Raw genomic sequence first — 26,907 nt, 5'->3', positions numbered from 1 at the left:
TGTTAGGCTTTTTTTTGATGGAATCTTGATCTGTCACTCAGGCTGGAGTGCAGTGGCACGATCTCAGCTCCCTGCAACCTCCGCCTCTCAGGTTCAAGCGATTCTCCTGCCTCACCCTCCAGAGTAGCTGGGATTAAAGGCACACACCACCACACCCGGCTAATTTTTATATTTTTGGTAGAAATGGGGTTTCACCATGTTGGTCAGGCTCGTCTCCAACTCCTGACCTCAAATGATCCACCCGCCTCAGCCTCCCAAAGTGCTGGGTTTACAGGCATGAGCCACTGCGCCCAGCCAGGCAATTTTTTTTTTTTACCAAAAAAAGAGAGAGAGAGAATAGTAATCTAAGCCTGAGTACAAAAGAAAAGTGAAAAAAAATTAATAAATAAAAGAATAGTGACAAAGAGGAATTTGGCCTCTCAGAGTCAGAAGGATCCTACCTTTTAAAATGGCTATAGTGGTAAATTCTGTATTACGCATATTTTTCCACAATTTTAAAAACAAAACACAACTAGCCTTTTTTTGAAAACCACACACACTGTCTTCTTGGGAAAGAAATTCAAACCATACTCCAAATCGAAGCTCTCATGTGGGTTAAACCCACTTTTGTTCCCGTAAGTTGTTTATTTTTATACTATTGTATAAATAACTAGTAGAATTCTGTTTTATAAATTTAGGTCACTGTTACTTAGCAGGACATTCCAAGGTTTTAAAGAATACAGTAAAAGGTCTTCTAAGATATAATAAAATATTTTTCCATGATATGGATAAGCATCTTGGTGATTTTTGTAAATTAAAATTATTCCTAAGTCTTTCCCTCCTCCCAAAATAAGGAAAATGCCTATAGAAGATACTGATTTTCCTAAGTGCTATCAAATAAGTGATCTCAATGTATTATTTATCAAGAATAAAAATAGGTAAGGTATTATGCCCTTATGAAAAAAATAAACTAATTATTGCAGCATTTTCTCTTCTTACCCACCATTTACTTCATCATTTATTTTTTATTGTAAATTTCACCACAGATACTTAAATGATTAGCTTGTTAATAAAGTTAAGTAAAGCTGGGTGTGGTAGCTCACACTGTAATCCCAGCTACTTGGGAGGCTACGGTGGGAGAAGCATGTGAGACCAGGAGCTCAATACCAGCTGGGCAACATAGCAAGACCTTGTCTGTAAATAAAACAATAAAATGATTTTTAAAAAGTTCAATGAAAAAAAGGTATTAAATGATGATAAATAATTTTATGTTATCTCTAATTCTTAACTTTCATGTTAACTTATTTAGAAGTGACAATGAAGAGATTCCAGGCCATAAAAAGAAAATATTTTACCATTATTATGTTATTATTTCACATTCCTAATTAGGTAGTACACGTGTGTTCATTTTAGCAGAGTTTAGAATTTGAAAGCGTTTCTTTTCTAAAGGGTCTTAACCCAAGCATTCATGCATTCACATGGGTAGATTTCTGCAAGCTGGAAAGAAAGGTCAAGGAGCAGGTGAGTCACCCATTAAAAGTGACTTCTAAGTTCCTGATATTTTGCTATTTGTTATCCCCCTTGACAAAAAAGAAAGCATTCTCGGACCAGTGAGGTGGTCTGACAGTAACCCCACATTGTTGAGCCCTGGAACTCATGGCGACCCAGAAGAACACTAAGCCAATTGGCTTTCAACATCACAGTCAGGTAGTTAAGAAACAAAAGGCCTGTGTATCCCTTTCAGTTACCATGGTGACCTTATTAGAAAAGATGACCAGCTAAAATTTGATAGCCTAAAAGAAAAGACACTGAAGAGTAGTAAGAAGTTCTCAGACTGTATTCTTGGAGTACTAGGGTACTAGGGTCTCCAAGGAGCCTCTGAAGGAGTGAGAGAGGTGGGGAGGTGAGGTGGACAAGCAGGTAGGGCTGTACCCCCAACTCCCCTGGCAATTCAAGCAGTGCAGCGATCTATTTATCTGGATGAGATAGATGATAGATAGATAGATAGATAGATAGGTAGATAGATAGATAGATATCAATAGATAGATACATAGATACATATAGATATAGATATATAAGCTTCCAGATGAGCTTTTATTTGTTGAAAGGATTTTGCAGTTAAAAAAAAAAAAAAAAAAAAAAAAGGTTGACGATAACAGCACTACATCATGGAGTACATGTCACCGATGAGCCCCAAATCCAACTGAGGCAACCTTCTGGAAGGCAGTGAGTGGGAACTTGTGTTCTCCTAGGTTTTCTACGCCACACTTGCCCCCAGGATACTAGAACTCTCTGTGCTGACATGCTTCTCCAGAAAGTGTATTATGCCTGGTAATGGACCCTCTCAAATGCCCGAGGCCTTGTATTATTTCCCTTTATTTTCCTCTGCTCTCTATGGTTATGGCAAGTCCCATAACCATCACTGGTGAGAATCTAGCTGATCTCCTCAGGTCCATAACTCTGCCTAGCAATTCTGGGAGGGATGTTTTAAAGAACCCTCTTTTTCAAAGTCCAAGATAATGACCTGGTGATGTATGGCTGTGCATGGAATTGTAAAGTAATCTGAAAAATGTCAGCAAAATGTCCGGTAGAGACCTGTCTTCCTGGTGACCTTTGTTTGGTCAAATACCTAATTGTTTGGCTTTTAGCTTTGTGTAATCTGTGAAGTAGGAGAGGAGATACTAGGAAATTCTTTCAATATTGTACTTTCTAGAAAAAATAATACAACAAAGACGTATTGATAATCTACCACACTATCTACTTTGAGGTATCTGGAACCACAGTGGTATGAATTGCACTATCTCCCTAATCTTTACACTAATTCTGGCTAAAAGACAGCATCAGCTCAAATTTTCCTGATCAGTTTTTAGCAGGCTTTGGCTGCCAAAATCTCTTCTATGTTTTAAGTCTGAAGCAATTACTGTTGAATATTTTGTTGTTGTTCACTATGAGGAGTATATCAGTTTTAGGTCACATTGATGATCTAGTAGAGATGTATTTTTCTAGTACACTTGATAGTACCTTGAATATGTACAGTACATGTAGGCCCATTTTATGGACCTTTGAGGCATAGTTTTTTTCCTTTTAAGTTATTAGATGTTTCTGTGATTTATTTGATGCACTCAGATACAAATTCATGCTATAATAAATTAAATTGTAACATAATATCTACCTTAATCAAATGTTTATAATTTAGGCCAGGAGCCTGGCAAAGTAAAGATGACACAGATGTAATGCTTGATAAGTAAATAAATATGAGAAGAGATATATATTAAAACACCTGTGAAGTGAATCCGCTATGAAGAAAAGAAGGTCTATAACAATATAAACCTGTATCAGGAAACCTCGTGCTTCTGATTCTGTGAACAGAAGAATACATGGAATTCTCAGACCTTTTCTGGTTGGAACCTTTTAATTGTTTGACTTTATATTCTGTCCTCTCAAATTCTCCTTAGACTGTGACGTGTTAATGCTCTCTTTTATATTTTCTAATTAAATTCCATACACATTAATTTGAGAAATGTTGGATAGTATTGTGAAATCATTGAGCTAATGGGTCACATCATATGGCTTCATGAATAAGATTTGAGATCTGTTTGCTTTTGGAAAATAACATTCGTACTTTTGAGGAAACAGAATAAATAGGAGATTTATTAAATAAATATGGGCCATTAGGCTAGGTGCCTGAGTGTTTTTGCCTTCACGGTTATCAGGTTTCTAATACATACCAACCCAACAACAGCATTCTTGGACTCTCTTTTAAAGGGCTGTAGGCAAGTCCCAGGTCTCCAAGACCCAGAATAGAATTCAAACTTGAAGTGTGAAAGAGAGGAGTGGTATTAACACAGGCTGAATATCTTGCCTGTAAAAAGGAAGACAAATCAGACGAACCCAAATTGAGATATTCCACAAAACATCTAACCAGTGTTCTTTAAAACTATCAAGTTTATGAAAAACAAGGACAATCTGAGACACTGTAACAGCCAAGAGGAGCCTAAGGAGACATGATGACAAAATGTATTAGGATATTCAGGGGTGGGGATCCTAGAACAGAAAAAGAACATGAGTTGAAAATTCGAGAAATCTGAATAAAATATGGAGTTGGCCGGGCGCCGTGGCTCACGCTTGTAATCCCAGCTCTTTGGGAGGCCGAGGCGGGCGGATCACGAGGTCAGGAGATCGAGACCACGGTGAAACCCCGTCTCACTAAAAATACAAAAAAATTAGCCGGGCGTGGTGGCGGGCGCCTGTAGTCCCAGCTACTCGGAGAGGCTGAGGCAGGAGAATGTCGTGAACCCGGGAGGTGGAGCTTGCAGTGAGCCGACATCGCGCCACTGCACTCCAGCCTGGGTGACAGAGCGAGACTCCGTCTCAAAAAAAATAAATAAATAAAATAAAATACGGAGTTTAGATAATGATGTGTCGATAGTGGTTCAGCAGTTGTGGCAAATGCATCATAGAAATGTAAGGTGTTGGAATTGGGGAATATTGTGTGCAGGGTACATGGAAGCTTCCTGCACTATCTTTGCAATTTTTCTGTAAGTCTAAAACTATTCTAAAAGAAAGAAAGAAAAAAGGTTGATGTTAACAGCACTACACCATGGAGCACATGTCACCGATGAGCCCCAAATCCAACTGAGGCAACCTTCTGGAACGCAGTGAGTGGGAACTCAGTGTTTACTTAAAAAAAGCTACTCACATTTTTAACCAATTTTGTTATACCATTCATAAGGGTGTGCTGTATAAGCGAGGCTTAGAATTACCACACCAAAGTAAACGGGAGACTGAGAAAAACAAGAAGCAAGCTGGCCGGGTGCGGTGGCTCACGCTTGTAATCCCAGCACTTTGGGAAGCCAAGGTGGGCGGAGCACCTGAGGTCGGGAGTTTGAGACCAGCCTGACCAACATGGAGAAACCCCGTCTCTACTAAAATACAAAATTAGCCAGGCGTGGTGGCACATGCCTGTAATCCCAGCTACTCGGGAGGCTGAGGCAGGAGAATCGCTTGAACCCGGGAGGCGGAGGTTGCAGTGAGCCGAAATCGCGCCATTGCACTCCAGCCCAGGCAACAAGAGCGAAATTCCGTCTGAAAAAAAAAAGAAAAAAAGAAAAGCAAGAAGCAAGCAATAAAAACCTGTTCCCCACGTATCAGTCACTCATTAGTTTAACAAATTATTCATAAACTTGACAATATCAGAAAATAAAGCACTAAGCATGTTAGTGCTTAGTATAACTCTCTTCTACTGCAGAGTAGGTTATAACATAAAAATGATCCATAGAAACTTAGATATGCTGATAAGTAATTTCCAGTTAAAAATATTATGCGTCCATTATCAGATCTTGATGAAGTCAAAAAAATAAATCTTCCTGTCTACAACTCTATATCACAGTTTTCCCCAATCCACTTTGTCATTCTTTTTGCAGAGCATTCATTAAAACGTCTCAGTCTCATTCAGGATTCCTGCAGAACTTTAGAATGACCAACTGGGCTGCTGAATATATTTGCTTCTTTTGTTTGACTTTGATTTTTGTTTTTAACAGTTTTTTGAGGTTTCATTGATATATAAGAAACTGTACATATTAAAACATATGATTGGAAAAAATTTTGGCATATATGTACACCAAAATCAAGATAGTCAGCCATATTTTTCACATGACTTTTGTAACCATTTCACCCTGACCCTCTCCAGCCCTCCTCCCCTGATCCTTGGCAACCACTGATTTGCTTACTGTCACTAGAGATTAGTTTGTATTTTCTAGAACTTTATATAAAGTGAGCAATATCATATGTATTCTGTTAGGTCTGGCTTCTTTCATTCAGCGTAATTATTTTGAGACTCATCCATGTTGTAGAATGCATCAATAGTTTGTTTCTTTTTATTGATAAATGGTATTCTATTTATGACTATGCCACAATTTAAACTAATTGGTATGGATGCTCATTTGAATTATTAGGTTTGTTTTCAGTTTTGGGATATTACAGATAAAGCTGTTCTAAACATTCATATGCAAGTCTTTGTATAGACATGTGCTTTTATTTCACTTGAGTAAATACCTGGGATTTAAATGGCTGAATCTTATGGTAGGTATACTTTTTACTTTTTAGTTAAGTGCCAAACTGTTTTTTCTTTTACATTTCTACAAGAAATATATTAAAATTCCAGCTACTCCACAACTTGCCCACACTTCATATGGTCATTTATTTTAATTTCAGCCATCTGAAGAAATGTGTAGTAGTATCCCATTGTCATTTTAATTTGCATTATCCTGATGACTGATGATGTTAAGCATTTTTATGTGCTTATTAACCATCCATATTTTTTCTTTGTTAAAGTGTCTCTTCAAATCTTCAGCCCACTTTATATTGAGTTGTTTGTTTTCTTATTACTGGGTTTTGAGAATTCTTTATATTTCTGGATACAAGTATTTTATCAGATATAGGATTAGAAAATATTTCTCCTGACTCTAGGGCTTGGCTTTCTATTGTCTTAAGTGTGTCTTCCAAAGGCCAGGAATTTTTAATTTTGATGTTTAATTTATTAGGGTTTTTTTTCTTTTACAAATCAAGGTTTTGGTGTCATATTTAAGAAATCTTTGAACAACACACACTGGGGCCTGTTGGCAGGATGAGGGGAGGGAAAGCATCAGGACAAATAGCTAATGAGTGTGGGGCTTAATACCCAGGTGACAGGTTGATAGGTGCAGCAAACCACCATGGCACACATTTATCTATGTAACAAACCTGCACATTCTGCACATGAATGCAGGAACTTAAAGTAAAATAAAATTTTATAAGAAAGAAAGAAATATTTGCCGAATTTAAGGTCACAAAGACTTTCCTCTGTTTTCTTCTGAAGGTATTATAGTTGTAGTTTTTACATTTTGAGTTAATTATTATATGTGATATAAGGTACAGTTTAAGGTTCCTTTTGTTTGTTTGTTTGTTTGTTTTGCATATAGACTTCCAGTTGGTCCTGTACAATTTGTTGGAAAAATTATCTTTTCTACACTGATTTTTCTTTGCACCTTTGTAAAAAATCAGTTGTTCATATATGTATGAGTTGTTTTCCAGACTCTTGACTCCATTGCATCATATTGATGTATTTGTCTGTCTTTGAGTTTATTCTTCTCTTTTGTATTTAACTGGTTTCTGCTTTGATTTTTATTTCCTTCTTTTTTTCTTTTTTTTTTTTTTAGTTTAACTTGCCCTTCTTTTTCTTGTTTCTTAAGTTACTTATGAAGTCATTTACTTGAAAAATTTTATTTGGTTTCAGTATTGGAGTATTTTCCAGATATTTTTTCTGTATTGATTTCTAATTTAATTGCATTACAGTCAGGGAATATTCATGTATGACTTGAATACAAGTAAGTTTATTAAGAGTTGTTTTATGGTACAGATTATGGTCTCTCTTAGTAAATGTTTTGTGTACACTTGAAAATAATGTGCATTTTGCTATTGTTGGATGAAGTGTTCTATAAATGTCAATTGTGTTGAGTTGGTTGATAGTATTATTCAACTCTTCCTTGTCCTTATGGTCTACTTGTTCTATCAGTTACTGAGAGAAGGGTATTTAATTCTTCAACTATTATTGTAACTTTTAGATTTATTCTTGTAATTGTACATATTTTGGTGTCATGTATTTTAGAGATGTGTTATTAGGCACATAAATACTTAGGATTGTTATGTTCTTTTGATGAATTGAGCCCTTTTTCATTAGGAAATAAACTTGTTTACTTTGGTTATATCCTTTTCACTTTAATCTGCTTTATCTAATATTAACATAGCCACTCCATTTTTCTTTTACTCCGTGTTAGCATGGTATGAGTTTTTTATCCTTTTAGTCTTAACCTCTTTTTTTCTTTATATTTAAAATGTGTTTCTGACAGATGACACATAGTTGGATCTTGCTTTTGTATTCAAACTGAAAATCTCTGACTTTTAATTGGAGTGTTTAGACCATTTACATTTTATCTGATGATTGATAGTAATATTATTAAACTAAATCAGTCACCTTGCTACTTGTTTTCTTTTTTCCATCGATTCTTGGTTTCTGCTTTATTCATTTTCTGTCTTCATTTGGATTAAGTGAGTACTTTTTATGATTTATTTTATGTCTTTTGTGAGCTTATTTATATAACTCTGATATTTCAGTGATGGCTTTAGAGTTTATAGTGTACACATTTAACTTAAGACAATCTATCTTCAAGTGATATTATATCATTTCATGTGTAGTATAAAAGCATGCATTAGCATACTTCCATTTCTCCCTTTTTGGCCTTTAAGCTATTGTGATTAGACATCTTACTTCTACATATGTTATAAACTCCATGCCATGTTGTAACTTTTAAAATTAATCATTAGTTTTTTTAAAAATTTAAATAGGTAATAAGAAAAAACTACATTTTTCTCCATGCACCATGAAGTTACAATTTCCAGTGTTCTTCATTCTTTTGTGTATATCCATATTTCCATCGATTCCTTTTACCTGAAACCTTTAATGTAGCACAGTCCCACTACTGATGAATAATTTCCGCTGTCATATGTTTTTGTTTCACCTTTAGTTTTGAAAAATTTATTTCCTTGATATAGAGTTTTAGCCTGAAAGTTATAGGGTTTTTTTCTTTAAATACCTTAAAGATGTTGCTCACTGTCTCCTTTCTTGTGTTTTTTTCTGAGGAGAAATCTGTCATCTTTATGTTTGTTCCTGTATATGTAATGATTGAAGTTAAGTTGCTATCAGCTTAAAATAGACAGTCACAAATATAAGGTTTTTATGTAAGCCTCATGGTATACAAACAAACAAAAACACCTATAGTACCTCTTACCACTTGCATTCAACAAAGTCCTGAAATTCTTAGCCAGGGCAATTAGGCAAGAAAAAGAAAAAAGAAGTGTCAAATAAGAAAAAAAAGTAGGCAGATTATATGATCTTAAAATTTGAAAACTCTAAAGATTACACACACACACACACACACACTGTTAGAACTAATAAATGAATTCAGTAAGGTTGCAGGATACAAAATCAACATACAAAAATTAGTTGCATTTCTGTTAACAACAAATCATCTGAAAAAATAATTAAGAAAACATCCCATTTGCAAGTATCAAAAGAATAAAATACTTAGAAATAAACTTAAGAAGCTTAAATAATTGTACACTGAAAACTATAACCATTGATGAAAAAATTAGCGAAGACACAAATAAAATACATCCCATGATCCTGAACTGGAAGACTTGATACTATTAAATGTCAATACAACCCAAAGCAATCTACAGATTTAGTATAATCTCGATCAAAATCCCAGTGGCATGTTTTACAGAAATAAAGGATTCATCCTAAAATTAATAAGAAACCACAAAAGATATCAAATATCCAAATCAATCTTGAGAAGAAAAACAAAGCTGAAGGCATCACACTTCCTGATTTCGAAATACATTACACAGTTATAGTAATTAAAACAGTATAGTGCTTGCCTAAAAATAAACATAGAGGCCAATGGAACAGAATAGAAAGCCCAGAAATAAATGTATGCATATATGATCAACTGACCTTTGACAAGGGTGCAAAGAGTACACAATGGGGAAAGGATGGTCTATTCAACAAATGATGTTGGGAAAACTGGATGTCCACATGCAAAAGAATGAAAACTGGACTTTTATCTACACCATACACAAAAATCAACTCAAAACAGGTTAAAGATATCAATATAAGAAACTGTAAAACTCTTAGAAGTAAACATAGGGGAAAAGCTTCATAACATTAAGTTTCACAATTATTTATTGGATGTGACACCAAAAACACAAACAACAAAAGCAAAATTAGATAGGTAGGACTACATCAAACAAAAAGCCACTGCATCACAAAGGAAATAATCAACAGAATGAAAATGTAGCCTACAAAAAGGAAAAAAAAATGGAAACCGTACATCTGATAAGAGATTAATATCTAAAATATATATGGAACTCCTATAACTCAATAGTAAAAACAAAAATAAAGAATAAATAACCTGATTTAAAAATAGGCAAAGAAGTTGAAAAGGCGTTTCTCCAAAAAAGACATACAAATGGCCAACAAGTATATGAAAAGATTCTTGACATCACTAGTTATCAGGGAAATGTAAGTCAATACCACAATAAGATATCTCCTCACACCTATTAGGATGACTGTTGTTAAAAAATAAATAAATAAATAAGTGTTGGTGAGGATGTAGGAAAATTGGAACACTTGTATATTACTGATGGGAAAGTAAAAAGTTGCAGTCTCTATGGAAAACAGTATGGAGGTTCCAGAAATAATTAAAAATAGAATTACCATATGACCCAGCAATTCTACTACACACACACACACACACACACACACACATATGCATATATATACACACATTAATTCCAATAATTTGGATATGTTAATATATATTCAAAAGAATTGAAGTCAATATCTCAAAGAGGTATATACACTCCCATGCTCACTGCATCATTATTTATAATAGCCAAGATATAGAAACAACTTAAATATTTATTGACAGATTAACAGATAAAGAAAAATATGATACCTACACAAGGAAATATTAATAAGCCTTAAAAAAGGAGGACGTCCGTATGGAACAACATGGATGAATCTGAATGACATTATGCTAAGTGAAATAAGCCAGTCACAGAAGGACAAATACTTCATGATTTCTCTTAAATGAGGTGTCTAAAACAGTCAGACTTGTAGATGCAGACAATGGGATGGTGGCTGCTGGGGACAAGGGAGAGAGAGAAACAGGGAATTGCTGTTCAGTGGGAATAAAATTTCATTTATGTAAGATGAATAAGTTCTAGAGATTATCACTACAACACTGGGCCTATAGTTGGCGATATTGTATTGTATTGTACACTTAAAATTTTAAGAGGATAGATCTCATGTCAAGTGTTCTTACCACAAAATATTAATCTGCACAATAACTCTAAAATAGAGGTAGTATAATTTTCCCTATTATCAAATGAAGAATATAAGACTTAGGGGGTTAAAAAACTTGTCTAAGTCCTCCAAGCCAGAAATTGGCAGAAACAAGATCCAAACCCAGGATTTGCAACTCCAGAAAACACAAATGATGAAATCATTGAATACTAGATTTGTCATTGTAAAAGTCATACACTATAATCTATATATACTGCTTGCCATTTTGTAGTTAATTACCATGTAATGTGTTAATTATTATTAGTTATGTCCATCATGATATTTGTCAGATTAACTGTATTACAAGTTTTTATTGAGACAGTGTGGACTTCATTCCTATATCATTAGTCTTCTTAGTCCGTTGTTCATAAAACTTGCTCAGCTATTCATGCAGTGTGATAATTTGCTTTTAAATAAAAATATGAAGAGAAATTTGATCCCAGTCATATTATCTCAGTGTATACTTTTAGAAAAGAGCTCTGAAGCACAGGTAGGGCTGCTATAGGTGAGCATAACTGTCCTTTCTACCTACTTTTTGTGACAGGAAATGGGGATTAAGGATACAGATTTAGAAGCTGAATAATAATTATAGTCTGATCTGATTTTTAGTATCAGACTAAAAATCAGTTATCAAAGTCCTGACATCTGTCCTGACTTGGATAGATGTTTAACCATCAAAAAATACTGCCCTTTGCCAATAATCCCAGCACTTTGGCAAGCCGAGGCAGGTGGATCACCTGAGGTCAGGAGTTCAAGAATAGCTTGGCCAACATGGCAAAATCCTGTCTCTACTAAAAATACAAAAATTAGCCGGGTGTGGTGGTGCATGCCTGTAATCCCAGCTACTCGGGAGGCTGAGGCAGGAGAATCGCTTGAACCCGGGAGGCAGAGGTTGCAGTGAGCTGAGATCACACCACTGCACTCCAACCTGTGTGACAGAGCGAGACTCCATCTCAATAATTAATTAATTAATTTAATTTTATAAAAATACCTTTTGCCCCTCTTTCTACCTAGTCCTGCTCTTTAAATGACTCCCTTAATATCTATATGTGGGGAAAACCAGCTGAAGTAGACCCACATTGAATCCTTTTTACCTCTGTCACTGGTCAAGACCAGCTATGTAATGTGTGGGGTCCAGCGTAAAATGAAAATGTGGAGCCTCTTATTCAAAAACTGTTAAGAACTTGAGAATGACAGCAGCAGAGCATTAAACCAAGAGTCATACCCTTCTAAAGCTTTCTTACTTTTAAACAAAAGTCCAATACATGCACAGTAAATAAAATTGGGAAAATTGAGATGAGAAAAATACAATCCATAGGTCCAATAAGTAAGAACAGGCACTATTAGTATATTGGTATATTTCTACATAGGTGTCTTTTTTATGGGTAATTTTTTTTAAACATAGTTATGATAGGATACACATTTTTCCTGCATTTTTACAGGTAGCATTATATCATACATCTTTCCCACATTATCATTTAATCTTAATAGCCAATGCTTTGAGAGGTTCCCTTCTCTTATAGATTTGGGAAAAAGTTTGAAAGAAATTATCACCTGCTTCATCAAGTTTATCTATTGCAATAAAGTGACCTTGTGGAGAGAAGAGGGAAAACCACACTGGGTTTTAGTCAGTCCTTCTAGTGACTGGCTGAGGCCCTGAACAAGCTTCTTAACTTTCTGAGTTCCATTTTTCTGCTCTATGATAGATAAGAATAAGAAAAGTAAATAGCAGTAACACAGTAATAATATGAATAGTAACAATACTAGCTGTCGATTGTTGATTCCCTGGCAAATCTGTAGGGTCAGAAGTGTCCGTTATTGTGCTAGGCATTTCCAAAAACAAACAAACAAACAAAAACGCATTACCTCAAGAATAGTCCACAAAATCTTTCAGAGGAAGAATAAGCTGGAAGAGGTAAACTAATAGTTTTCAATACCTGGTTTAAGTCTATAGTAGTTAAGACAGCATAGCATTGGTGCAGTGACAGACAAGCTGAACAGCAGAATAGCAAATAGAATACAAAAACAGACACAAAACAATTGTCACCTGATTTATGGTGAAGGCAGTTCTGCAGTATAGTAGGGAAATGATGGTCTTCAAAATATGCTGCTGGGACACTTGGTTAACTCTATGGGGAAAATGTACATTGACTCCTACTTGGCATCACATACAAAAACTAATCCCAGGTGCTATATGTCACATCCAAATATGAAAGGCAAATGACAAAGATTGTAAGGTAAAACATAGAAAAACATCTGTGTGACCTTGGAGTAAAGATTTCTTAAAAGTACACAAAAAGCATAAATTGTAAAAGAAAAAAGTTGATAAATTGGACTTCATTAAAATTTTGAAATTCTGTTCATGAAGAGACACCATTAAGAGAGTGAAAAGAAAGCCAGGCACAGTGGTTCACGCCTGTAATCCCAGCACTTTGGGATGCTGAGGTGGGTGGATCACCTGAGATCAGGAGTTCAAGACCAGCCCGACCAACATGGTGAAACCCCGTCTCTGCTAAAAATACAAAAAATTAGCTGGGCGTGGTGGCAGGTGCCTGTAATGCCAGCTACTCTGGAGGCTGAGGCAGGAGAGAATCGCTTGAACCTGGGAGGCAGCTGTTGCAGTGAGCTGAGATCATGCCATTGCATTCCCGCCTGGGCAACAAAAGCTAAACTCCATCTCAAAAAAAAAAAAAACAAAGAAAAACAGAGAGAGAGTGAAAACACAATCACATAAAGAGAAACTTTCATTGTAATACATGGTATTTAACAAAGTTCTCACATCTAGAGTATATAAACAACTCAGGAAAATTGAAAAGAAAAATACGGTTCTAATAGAAAAATGAGAAAAAATGTGGACAATTCACAAGAGAGAATATCCAAATTGTCACTAATCATTTGAAAAGTTGTTCAACTTAATTAGTCATTGAGAAAATGCAAATAAAAATATGGTAGTTCTCACCCATCAGACAGAATCAACCAAGTCTTAGTCAGAATATAGAGCAACCATGGCCCTCTTGCACTTCTGGGGGGTTTATAAAATAGGGCAACCACTTTGAAAAACTATTTGGCAGAATCTAATGAAGCAGAGCATATACACACTTTATGACTCAGCAATTCCTCTCCTAGGTATAACACTAGAACTGTGTACATACGTTCATCAAATAAACATTTACAGCAACCTATACATAGTAGGGGAAAAAAAAACTTAAAAACTATCCATGCCGGGCGCAGTGGCTCACGCTTGTAATCCCAGCACTTTGGGAGGCCGAGGTGGGCGAATCAAGAGGTCAGGAGATCGAGACCACGGTGAAGCCCCGTCTCTACTAAAAATACAAAAAATTAGCCGGGCGTGGTGGCGGGCGCCTGTAGTCCCAGCTACTCGGAGAGGCTGAGGCAGGAGAATGGCGTGAACCCAGGAGGCGGAGCTTGCAGTGAGCCGAGATCGCACCACTGCACTCCAGCCTGGGCGACAGAGCGAGACTCCGTCTCAAAAAAAAAAAAAAACAAAAAACTATCCAAATGTCAATCAGGAATAGAATGGATAAATAAGTTGTGGTATAGTCATACAATAGAATACTGTGTGGCAATAAGAATAAATTATCCACAACGCTATACAACCAAATGGATGAATCTCAAAAACATAATGTTGAGTGAAAAGATCCGGACACAGACAAGTATACAATGCATAATCTCATTTATATAAATTACCAGAAAATCAAAACAAGTTATGCTGTTAGAAATCGGGATAGTGGTGACCCTTGGTATAGGTGAGTGTTAACAGTGACTTGAGGCCGAGCGCAGTGGCTCATGCCTGTAATCCCAGCACTTTGGGAGGCTGAGGCAGGAGGATCACGAGGTCAAGAGATCAAGATCATCCTGGCTAACACGGTGAAACCCCGTCTCTACTAAAAATACAAAAAAAGAAAAAGAAAAAATAGCCGGGTGTGGTGGCAGGCGCCTGTAGTCCCAGCTACTTGGGAGGCTGAGGCAGGAGAATGGTGTGAACCCGGGAGGCGGAGCTTGCAGTGAGCCGAGATCGCACCACTGCACTCCAGCCTGGGCCACAGAGCGAGACTCCGTCTCAAAAAAAAAAAAAAAAAAAAAAGACTGACTTGAAAAGAGCATGAGATGGACTTGTGGGTGCTAGTAATGTTGGGATTCTTGACCTGGATACTATGATATGGGCATATTCCGTTTGAAATGCACTGATCTGTATGTATGTACCCTTATGTGCACTTTTCCATATATTAATGATACTTGTAAAAAAGTTAAAAATATACATTGCTTTGAATTTGTACCCAACTAGTTAAGTAATATCCCCATTTTAAAGATGAAAACAATTAACTTTCTGACTTTCTTTTTATTCTAATTTCTATTGGCCTTCTTATTCTATTAAAGTTTCCAAATTCCCGTATCCAAGGATAAGACACTTTAATACTTAAAACAATACTGCAACAAAGATCTTTCTTTTTCTTTCTTTCTTTCTTTCTTTCTTTCTTTCTTTCTTTCTTTCTTTCCTTTCTTTCTCTCTCTCTTTCTCTCTTTCGTTCTTTTTTGAGACGGAGTTTCCTGTTGCCCAGGCTGGTGTGAAATGGCATGACTTCGGCTCACTGCAACCTCCACCTCCTATGTTCAAGCAATTCTCCTGCCTCACCCTTCCAAGTAGCTGGGATTACAGGTGCCTGCCACCAAGCCTGGCTAATTCTTGTATTTTTAGTAGAGACAGAGTTTTACCATGTTGGCCAGGCTGATCTCTAACTCGTGACCTCAGGTGATCCACCCTCCTCAGCCTCCCAAAGTACTGGAATTACAGGCATGAGCCACTGTGCCAGGTCAACAAATATTTCTTAAACAGTGCAAAGGTTGTTATTTCTACTAATGTCTATTTATTTTCTATACATTTTATTCTGTAGGCGAGCAAAGGTCGGACTACAATCATGATAGCACACCGACTTTCTACTATTCGAAGTGCAGATTTGATTGTGACCATAAAGGATGGAATGGTGGCGGAAAAAGGAGCACATGCTGAACTAATGGCAAAACGAGGTCTATATTATTCACTTGTGATGTCACAGGTAATGCTTATGTGACATAATGCTATGTCAGCAGGGTTTATTTTTAATATTTCAGAGATCATACCACACTAGAAAACAAAAGTTGCACATTGTAATCTTAAACTTCAAAAAGCAACCAAGGTTTATAGTTCCTCAGTAAAGAAATTGAGTGTCTCAAAGCCTCAGTGCTGTGCTCAATAATATGATGAAAGTTGAAGAACTAATGGGTACCTGGTACCTAATATCTGCCAGGCACACTCCAAATAGGCTTCAAAATTTGTATGTGGCCAGGCAGGGTGGCTCACACCTGTAATCCCAGCAATTTGGGAGGTCGAGGCGGGCGGATCACGAGGTCAGGAGATGAGACCATCCTGGCCAACATGGTGAAACCTTGTCTCTCCAAAAAATACAAAAATTAGCTGGGTGTAGTGGTGTGTGCCTGCAATCCCAGCTACTCAGGAGGCTGAGGCAAGAGAATTGCTTGAACTAGGGAGTCGGAGGTTGCAGTGAGCCAAGATCGTGCCACTGCACTCCAGCCTGCCGACAGAGCGAGACTCCATTTCAAAAAAATGAACAAACAAACAAAAACTTGTATGTGGCAGATACTGTGATCTCTGGTTAGAACACAAAGAAATATAACATGCAGTCCTTACTTAAAGACTTAAAACTTAGCTACAGAGGCAAATTGCAAAATTGTGGATATAGATATTATTACTTGTAAAAAGAAAAAGCAAGATAGATGGGGAGAGACAGAGCTATATTACCCACAAAAGGTTTCATGGGAGAGGTCTTTAAGGTTGAAAGGTGGGATTTGGGGGTGAACATGAAGGATAAATTGAGGTAGGCAGAACAACAGTGTAGAGGTAAGAAGGAACCTGGGGTGTGACTGAAACAAAAAGGAGGTAGCTTTCCTGAAGTACTTATGAGTATTGAGGGTATAATGGAAAAGAGTTGGATAATGAGCATCAGATCATGGAAGTTCTTAGAAGCCAGGTAGAAGGGTTGAGACTTAATGTGTGTAGGAAGCACCTAAGACAATGCCTGGCACACAGTGGGCACTCAATAAACATTTGCTGAATGAAGGGATGCACACGTAAAACCTTACTGTGTGCATGCTACCACATCACCACAGATGGACCAGAAAGCTCATACTGGGCAATCAAGAGGGGGCATGATGATGCTGGAGGCACATGGCAAATTCCCCTTCTTTAGGATCCATAATTGCATGTGTCATGGATCCACCCTACTGGACTTCACATAACTTTCTCATTAGGGCACATTAATTTGAGTCATGGGAATTAGGCTCTAGCTCTCTTCTTTGTTCTAACCCAGCTTTCTTCTCTTGACCTGGAAGGCATCCTTTTTTCGAAGGGCTCTTCTACAGATAACTGATTTCAACCCTTTTTGGTCTTCTTCAACTTTCTGATAATATCTTTGATGTCAATATTATTATTTTATAAATTAGGAAATTTCGAAAGTTATGGGCCTGCATCTCCTCAAGTTTATAACTTCAAATTTCAAACCCTAACTTTCTCCATTGTGCTAAAATGAAATATTTCTGAACATACCCTAAGAAGCAATAATAGTAAAATAGGTTTGAAAATGTAGCTTTTTATTAATTGAAAAATTGTCTGATTCTGATTTTTTCATATTAGTTCATATTTTGTGTCTCAAAAATAAAAGTGAGGTGTTACTTGATAACCGAATTTTTATTCCACAGAAGACCTAATAATTTATGAGGTTTAATATTTTGAAACTAATATGAGTTTCAATAAAAGGAAATAACTGGTTGAATTAATCCTATTTTGAGATTTTTAAAAAACTATTAATACTAGTATAGTCAGACCTTTCTTTGGAGTAGTACATCTTTATGTTTTATTGTAATTAAACTAAAAATCCATTATAGGTCTTAAGTTAAATGCTTTCACAATGTATAAAAAGCAAAAGTGGTGTATTTGTGGGATGAATGTGTAAAAATTTTAAACACCTTATTTAAAATGGATTAGTATTCTCTGATTACCTAAAATGATGTCCAATCAGATATAACAACACCATTTTAAATATTAATACTAAGTATAATATTCTAAGCATTGTACAGTAAATGTAATATACATAATATCTACACAAACAAGTAACTCACTTTTGAAGATCTGCACATTCTTATTTGCCAATATTGACTGTGGTATCAAAATGCATCAATTTTGATAATTCATGATTATCACAAATATCACAGTTAATGCTGCTAAAATAATCCTGAGAAGCAGTATAGCAAAGTGGTTAAGATGATGAACTCTGTGGTCACTACAAGTTAACTCTACCACTTAATAGTTTTAGGTCCTTGAACAAGTTATTTAAATTCTCAGTGCCTCAATTTCCTAACCTCTAACAAGAGGGAAACAGTAATAATCTATTAATAAATTGTTGTGAGTATTAAACAGGCAAAATCATATAAAGTACTTAGAATTATTGTTAGTGTAATAAATTTTATTATGTTATTGACATTAACATTATTTGATCAAACTTTTAAGAAAATTTCAAACAATGGAGATTAATATTATAATTGTTTGCTTAGACTGTCCATGATTATATACATGTATATTGCTTTAGTGAGTTTCTATGTGAAAATGAAATATAAACAAGTAGAGATATACACATATCAAAACTTATTGTCATTATTTTGTCCAGCAACCTTCTCAGGAAAAGAAATTTTCTTTGACTTATTAAAGCACCTTCTCAGAAAATTTATTATGAAGAGAGGTCAAAGTTTTATTTTAAACTTGCCACAAAGCGAGAAACTCCTGGGGGCAGGGGAGAAAAACCAAACAAGGCAGGACATGACAGCTGGTTCCTGTAATCCCAGCTACTTGGAAGGCTGAGGCGGGAGGACTGCTTGAGCTGAGGAGTTTAACACTAGCTTGGGCAACACAGTGAGACCTACTCTATAAATAAGTAAATAAATAATAAAAACAAAAAATAAAAAATTTCAAAGCCATATAAAATATTTCTTTCATGTCAGAGACATTTACAGGAAAAAAGAGAAAATGATAGCAAAAAGGAATGCCTGATTAAAGATGTTTGGATAGTCCGGAGCTGGTTAAAGTTCATTGTCTCTTTAAATGACTGATTAACAGTTGTTAAGCTTGTCAAAGAATCACGGTGTCCCTGGAAAGTCTTCCATGTGCACATTCTCCTTGTGCATCTAAATCGACCTACATTTTCCATCTCTTCCCCTCGCTGGCCGGACCTGCTAGCAACTTAGCTGGGCTTCTCATTTCTCTTGTCCTTCTCCTCCCATCTCTTCCTGGGAAAGTTACAGATTTACTCATACCACATTCAAATGAACAGAGAATCTGTAGCTCCTTTATTTCACTAAAGTGGTCTCATGAGTAGCAAGAAAAAGAAAAACTAGACCTAGAGCGATTTGGTTTTGAACTTTGTTCTATCCTGTAATGTACTAATACACAGTTTCTTTAAGGTTAAAGATTTTTATTTTGAGGCACAGTCTTGCTCTGTCACCCAGGCTGGTGTGTAGTGGTGCAATCTCGGCTCACTGCAGCCTCCACCTCCCAAATTCAAGCCTCAGCCTCAGCCTCCTGAGTAGCTGGGATCACAGGCGCGCACCACCACACCCAACTAATTATTTGTATTTTTAGTAGAGACAAGGTGTTACCATGTTGGCCAGGCTGGTCTGAAACTCCTGGCCTGAAGTGATCCACACGTCTCCGTTTCCCAAAGTGCTGGCATTACAGGGGTGACAACTGCACCTGGCCTTTAATGTTAATTTGATTGCTTTGGAATTTCTTATTGTTGAGGAGTAGGCCCTGTTAGTTTTGTGTTTTGTTCACAGTTCAGAATGGGTAGCAGGGGCAGGCCTGGAAAGCATGATTGTCTCCCAAGGTCTCTCTCAGGCCCAGCCTCACATATAAGTACCCAACCAAATACTACAAGTTTATAAGCTCCAGAAATGGCTAGGAGGAAGGCATCAGAAACAGTATCTTCTGTCTCAAAAAGCTCCTCTTAATAAGATCACTCCTTGTTAGTGATATAATTGCTTGGATTAAGGCATTGTTTTCTGCAGGTGATTATACAGGTCTTTGGAAAAGAAAGGACAATGAGCTATTGTCAGTCACTAACATTTTAGTATGAGGTAGACTTATCAGCTCTCTATCAAGCCTGAAAGCTGTTCAGCAAGAACTACATTAGAATAAGCCACTTTCAATAGCAAAGGCGATAACAGCTTTAAAGAGATGCTTCATAAGTTTTCGTTGAATTTTTAAGGCATTCTTATAATGATAACCTGTATATTCTTCCTGTAAGGATATTAAAAAAGCTGATGAACAGATGGAGTCAATGACATATTCTACTGAAAGAAAGACCAACTCACTTCCTCTGTGCTCTGTGAATAGCATCAAATCAGACTTCACTGACAAGGCTGAGGAATCCACCCAATCTAAAGAGGTAGTGGCTCAGTGATCAACCAGTTTTTCCTGCATGTTTTCTAATTTTGATTTAATCCTTACAAAATTTAAAATTTATTTATAGTAAAATATTACTGTAGCACTAAGCTTACAAAACATGTCTTTCCCAAACTTCGCTCTAGCAGCAGTGTGACACTCTAGGTAAGGCTGTCTAATAAGGCTGCATTTATATCAGAGGTCCTTCTTTATTGGGTGAAAAAAAAAATCTCATGAGACTGTTGCATGATGTTTTTCCTATGAAGCAAACCATTTTTCCTTTTCTGCTAATTTTATTTTTTAAGTCCATTTAAATAAGCATGCAAAGAAAAATAATGGTATAGATGGTATACCATATGACAAACGTATGTTAAGAATATAGTACAAGAAAGTTTGTACTGAGACACTAGGCAAGAGTGGAGGAAACGCTGTGTTAAAACATCTAGTGATCGCTGCTGGACCTGCCTCAGCAATTGCTGAAAACACTATGGAAATCTGCCTCTAAGTCTAAAAATTCACCAGATTTATGAAGTGGATTTTCAAAACCTAAGAAAGACAAAAAACAGAAAATTCAAAAGGAATTTCCAGATTTCTGGACAAAATGATATAATTGGTTTACAATCTGATACAAGTACGTGCTCCACACACGGAAATGATAAAATATAAAATAAGAAAAAACAATAAAATGTATCTAGGCTCTAAAACAGGAGGAATATCTCTTCACACCAGAACTAGAGCAAAAGCACAAAGTGGTGAGCTGGACAATAGTCACAGACCTGCTCTGAAAAGGAGGCTGAAAAACCTGGTTAGCCAATGCCTGGAGCTAAAGCTTATAGAAATCTGTGAGCCTAGCCGGGCGCGGTGGCTCAAGCCTGTAATCCCAGCACTTTGGGAGGCTGAGGCGGGTGGATCACGAGGTCAGGAGATCGAGACCATCCTGGCTAACACGGTGAAACCCCGTCTCTACTAAAAACACAAAAAATTAGCCGGGCGTGTTGGCGGGCGCCTGTATTCCCAGCTACTCGGGAGGCTGAGGCAGGAGAATGGCGTGAACCCAGGAGGTGGAGGTTGCGGTGAGCCGAGATCGCGCCACTGCACTCCAGCCTGGGGGACAGAGAAAGACTCCATCTCAAAAAAAACAAAAAAAAAACAAAAAAAAAAAGAAATCTGTGAGCCTGGGGAGGCGGGAAACAGAGAAAGGGTCCTACAACCAAGAACCGAAATAAGCTAAGGAGTGGCTCAATGGCCATATTTTTATGGGACTCTTTCAGACTGTGGTAATCCAGTGAAAAATAAACAAGGAAGTGAAGAGATTGTAATAATTAATAATGAGCTGGGGACAGTGACATGTCTATAATAATAGCTACAAGAGAGGTTAAGGTAGGAGGATCGCTTGAGCTTAGGAGTTCAAGGCTGCAGTGAGCTATGATCATGCCACTGTACCCCAGCCTGAGTGACAGAGCAAGAATCCATCTCTGAAATAAAAAAATATAAAATAAATAGGCCGGGTGAGTGGTTCATGCCTATAATCCCAGCACTTTGGGAGGCTGAGGCGGGCAGATCACTTGAGGTCAGGAGTTTGACACCAGCCTGACCAACAGGATGAAACCCTGTTCTACTAAAAATATAAAAAATTAGCTGGGCGTGATGGCATATGCCTGTAATCCCAGCTCCTCGGGAGGCTGAGGCAGGAGAATTGCTTGAATCTGGGAGGCAGAGGTTGCAGTGAGCCAAGATCACGCAACTGCACTCCAGCCTGGGTGACAGAGTGAGACCCTGTCTCAAAAAACAAACCAAAAAACAAAATAAAATAAAATAAACACAGATCAATAATGAAAAGAAAAAGAAATGGAGCAGTATTTCAGAACAGAGTTAATGGGAGTTCTATTAGTCTGGGTCCAGTCAGGAGATAGAAAGCACACAATGAAAGAGAAAGTTTAGTATAATGAATCATTAAGAGGGGATTGTAGTATAGGGAGTTGGGTAGCGAAAGTTAAGACATCTCTACCATCTCACACCATTTAGAATGGCGATCATTAAAAAGTCAGGAAACAACAGGTGCCAGAGAGGATGTGGAGAAATAGGAACACTTTTACACTGTTGGTGGGACTGTAAACTAGTTCAACTGTTGTGGAAGACAGTGTGGTGATTCCTCAAGGATCTAGAACTAGAAATACCATTTGACCCAGCCATCCCATTACTAGGTATATACCCAAAGGATTATAAATCATGCTGCTATAAAGACACATGCACACGTATGTTTATTGCAGCACTATTCACAATAGCAAAGACTTGGAACCAACCCAAATGCCCATCAATGATAGACTGGATTAAGAAAATGTGGCACATATACACCATGGAATACTATACAGCCATAAAAAAGGATGAGTTCATGTCCTTTGCAGGGACATGGAGGAAGCTGGAAACCATCATTCTCAGCAAACTAACCCAAGGACAGAAAACCAAACACCGCATGTTCACACTCATAGGTGGGAACTGAACAACGAGAACACTTGGACACAGGAAGGGGAACATCACACACCAGGGCCTGTGGTGGGGTGGGGGGAGGGGGAAGGGATAGCATTAGGAGATATACCTAATGTAAATGACGAGTTAATGGGTGCAGCACACCAACATGGCACATGTATACATATGTAACAAACCTGCACGTTGTGCACATGTACCCTAGAACTTAAAGTATAATAATAAAATAATAATAATAATAATAATAAAAGAAAGTTAAGACACCTCTAAAGAATACAGAAGTAGCAGATAAAAGTAGCACCCCACTACCCCTGGAGTGAAATACAGCACCCATCGATGATCCCTTTCTTCTCTCCCAGCAAGGCAGAGAGGCAGACCTCAATGGAAAGGGAACAGCTGTGGCTCACTGGATGGCAGAGAAGTTGCTGTGGTACCTTGCTGGTGGGGCTTGCTGGAAATCTGCCCTCAAGGGTGGCAAGGGCGGCCTTCCACAGGATGGTGCTGAGCTTCAGAACCTGACAGGTGCAGGGGAAACTACTGGCCACTGGGCACTATTGGAACAAGAAGCTAGCCAAGATTGTCATCTGCAGGAGTCTAGGGCAGTTCTGCATGTGGGAGGGTGCAGGCATTAGTGACCTGGCTGAGACAGGACTGTGCTCATAGTTATACCTCCATAACCTAAGCCAAGAGCTAGAGAAAGCACCCAGTGGCCACACAGAAGAGAAAGCTGCACTCTGCAGGCACCTGCCTCTGAAAAACTATGCAGGCAGAACAGAGGAGAAAAAACTCATCCTGCATGAGCTTTTCCAGGGAGCACCAGAAAGATCAGGAAGAAAAACCTCCTCCTGCAATGTCTTTGCTGCACCCTCTACTGACAGGGCTTAACCTCTTGCCCACTGATAAAGGAGAAATATTTATTAGGCAAAAAAGTGAATTTGAACCAGAGAGGCAATAAGTCAAAAACCAGGACAGGGGTGGTAATATTTCAGACAGGGGCACAGCAAGCATGAGGGCCTGGATTTGGGGGTCACAATGACTAAGGACAGGGGTAGGCAGAAAGGCATGTGGGACACTGAGGGACTGGATCATGCAGGGCCTCTTAGGCCATCATGACAAGTTTGGATTCTATTCTTCCTCTAACAAAAAACCTTCAGGAGTTTTTAACCAGTGGTTCATGACCTATAGGGGATTTCCGAATAGATTTCAGAGCCCATTAACCTGAATGAATAAAAAATCACAACTTTCCCCCCATTAACCCTTGATAGAAATGTAACATTTACTTTGTGAATCTAAGCAACAAACTACAATAGTATTACCAGTATCTGTGACGTCACGAATGAATACCACAGAAATTTTAATATAACATTACACTTATAGATAATTTAAAATATATTTACACTCATCATTATTATATCTTATGTTATGTTCTAATAATGAAGCACATTCATAACCGTATCACAACTTTGGGTTACTTGTTAAATATTTTGAATACAATGTTTCAATGGAATTGGCTTTCTTGGAGTCCTATGTATCATTTAGTACATTTAAACATTTCTTCAGGGAAGGAATCCACAGACTTCACCAGTCTTCCAAAGGAGTCCACGAAATAAAACAGGTGAAGCCCTGTTGCATTAGAGGGTCTTATTCAGAAGGGCACACGGTCTGATTTACTCCATGTGGCTACAATTTGGAGAACAGTGTGTGGGGGCCAGAGTACGACGAGGGAAAGCAGAACGGAGAGGAGGTGATGGCGGCTGAATAATGAACTTGACTGGTCTCACTAAAGCTGTCAGCGGAGAAATAAAATACAGACGGATAAAAGAGTAGGACAGGGGAATGAGACTCAGGACCCTGCGCCATTTAGATTCGGATAGAAAAAGTCACTAGTGAAGGGATCCTAACAAATGGCTGGCAAAATAAGAGGAAACCCAGGCGAGTGTTGTATCATAGACACCAAAAAAGGAACGTGGTACAGAAAAAGGAAGAGATCATTTGTGTTAATTGCCGTGAAAAATCACATAAAATTAGAGATTTTCACTTTCAACCAAGATAGATTAACAGGGACTAGATTTACTTTCCTGCTTGATACAACTAAGAAACTGAACAAATTTGTTTGAGTTCATTGTAGATTCTGGATATTAGCCCTTTGTCTGATGAGTAGGTTGCAAAAATTTTCTCCCATTCTGTAGGTTGCCTGTTCACTCTGATGGTAGTTTCTTTTGCTGTGCAGAAGCTCTTTAGTTTAATGAGATCCCATTTGTCGATTTTGGCTTTTGTTGCCATTGCTTTTGGTGTTTTAGACATGAAGTCCTTGCCCACGCCTATGGCCTGAATGGTATTGCCTAGGTTTTCTTGTAGGATTTTAATGGTTTTAGGTCTAACATTTAAGTCTTTAATCCATCTTGAATTAATTTTTGTATAAGGTGTAAGGAAGGGATCCAGTTGCAGCTTTCTACATATGGCTAGCCAGTTTTCCCAGCACCATTTATTAAATAGGGAATCCTTTCCCCATTGCTTGTTTTTGTCAGGTTTGTCAAAGATCAGATAGTTGTAGATATGCGGCATCATTTCTGAGGGCTCTGTTCTGTTCCATTGATCTATGTCTCTGTTGTGGTACCAGTACCATGCTGTTTTGGTTACTGTAGCCTTGTAGTATAGTTTGAAGTCAGGTAGCATGATGCCTCCAGCTTTGTTCTTTTGGCTTAGGATTGACTTGGCGATGCGGGCTCTTTTTTGGTTCCATATGAACTTTAAAGTAGTTTTTTCCAATTCTGTGAAGAAAGTCATTGGTAGCTTGATGGGGATGGCATTGAATCTATAAATAAATTACTTTGGGCAGTATGGCCATTTTCACGATATTGATTCTTCCAACCCATGAGCATGGAATGTTCTTCCATTTGTTTGTATCCTCTTTGATTTCATTGAGCAGTGGTTTGTAGTTCTCCTTGAAGAGGTCCTTCACATCCCTTGTAAGTTGGATTCCTAGGTATTTTATTCTCTTTGAAGCAATTGTGAATGGGAGTTCACTCATGATTTGGCTCTCTGTTTGTCTGTGATTGGTGTACAAGAATGCTTGTGATTTTTGTACATTGATTTTGTATCCTGAGACTTTGCTGAAGTTGCTAATCAGCTTAAGGAGATTTTGGGCTGAGACCATGGGATTTTCTAGATATACAATCATGTCATCTGCAAACAGGGACAGTTTGACTTCCTCTTTTCCTAATTGAATACCCTTTATTTCCTTCTCCTGCCTGCAACTCAAACAAATTTACAAGAAAAAAACAAACAACCCCATCAAAAAGTGGGCAAAGGACATGAACACACACTTCTCAAAAGAAGACATTTATGCAGCCAAAAAACACATGAAGAAATGCTCATCATCACTGGCCATCAGAGAAATGCAAATCAAAACCACAGTGAGATATCATCTCACACCAGTTAGAATGGCCATCATTAAAAAATCAGGAAACAACAGGTGCTGGAGAGGATGTGGAGAAATAGGAACACTTTTACACTGTTGGTGGGACTGTAAACTAGTTCAACCATTGTGGAAGTCAGTGTGGTGATTCCTCAGTGATCTAGAACTAGAAATACCATTTGACCCAGCCATCCCATTATTGGGTATATACCCAAAGGAGTATAAATCATACTGCTATAAAGACACATGCACACGTATGTTTATTGCGGCACTATTCACAATAGCAAAGACTTGGAACCAACCCAAATGTCCAACAACAATAGACTGGATTAAGAAAATGTGGCACATATACACCATGGAATACTATGCAGCCATAAAAAATGATGAGTTCGTGTCCTTTGTAGGGACATGGATGAAACTGGAAAACATCATTCTCAGTAAACTATCGCAAGGACGAAAAACCAAACACCGCATGTTCTCACTCATAGGTGGGAATTGAACAATGAGAACTCATGGACACAGGAAGGGGAACATCACATTCCGGGGACTGTTGTGGGGTGGGGGGGGGGGGGGGGG

General features: G+C 37.6%; 1 protein-coding gene across 1 annotated transcript in view; it reads left to right on the top strand.

Moving 5' to 3' along the window:
- ABCB5 (ATP binding cassette subfamily B member 5) overlaps positions 1 to 26,907 on the top strand; it is a 163,251-nt gene that overhangs the window by 58,967 nt on the left and 77,377 nt on the right. Inside the window, exons 15-16 of the mRNA XM_032753440.2 lie at positions 15,835 to 15,996; positions 20,293 to 20,433. Coding sequence (XP_032609331.1) covers positions 15,835 to 15,996; positions 20,293 to 20,433 — 303 coding nt within the window. The remainder of the gene's footprint in view (positions 1 to 15,834; positions 15,997 to 20,292; positions 20,434 to 26,907) is intronic.

This window comes from Hylobates moloch, unplaced genomic scaffold (genome assembly GCF_009828535.3).
Source record: "Hylobates moloch isolate HMO894 unplaced genomic scaffold, HMol_V3 SCAFFOLD_1, whole genome shotgun sequence".
NCBI classification, from domain to species: domain Eukaryota; kingdom Metazoa; phylum Chordata; class Mammalia; order Primates; family Hylobatidae; genus Hylobates; species Hylobates moloch.
This window is presented reverse-complemented; position numbering and strand designations above follow the sequence as displayed.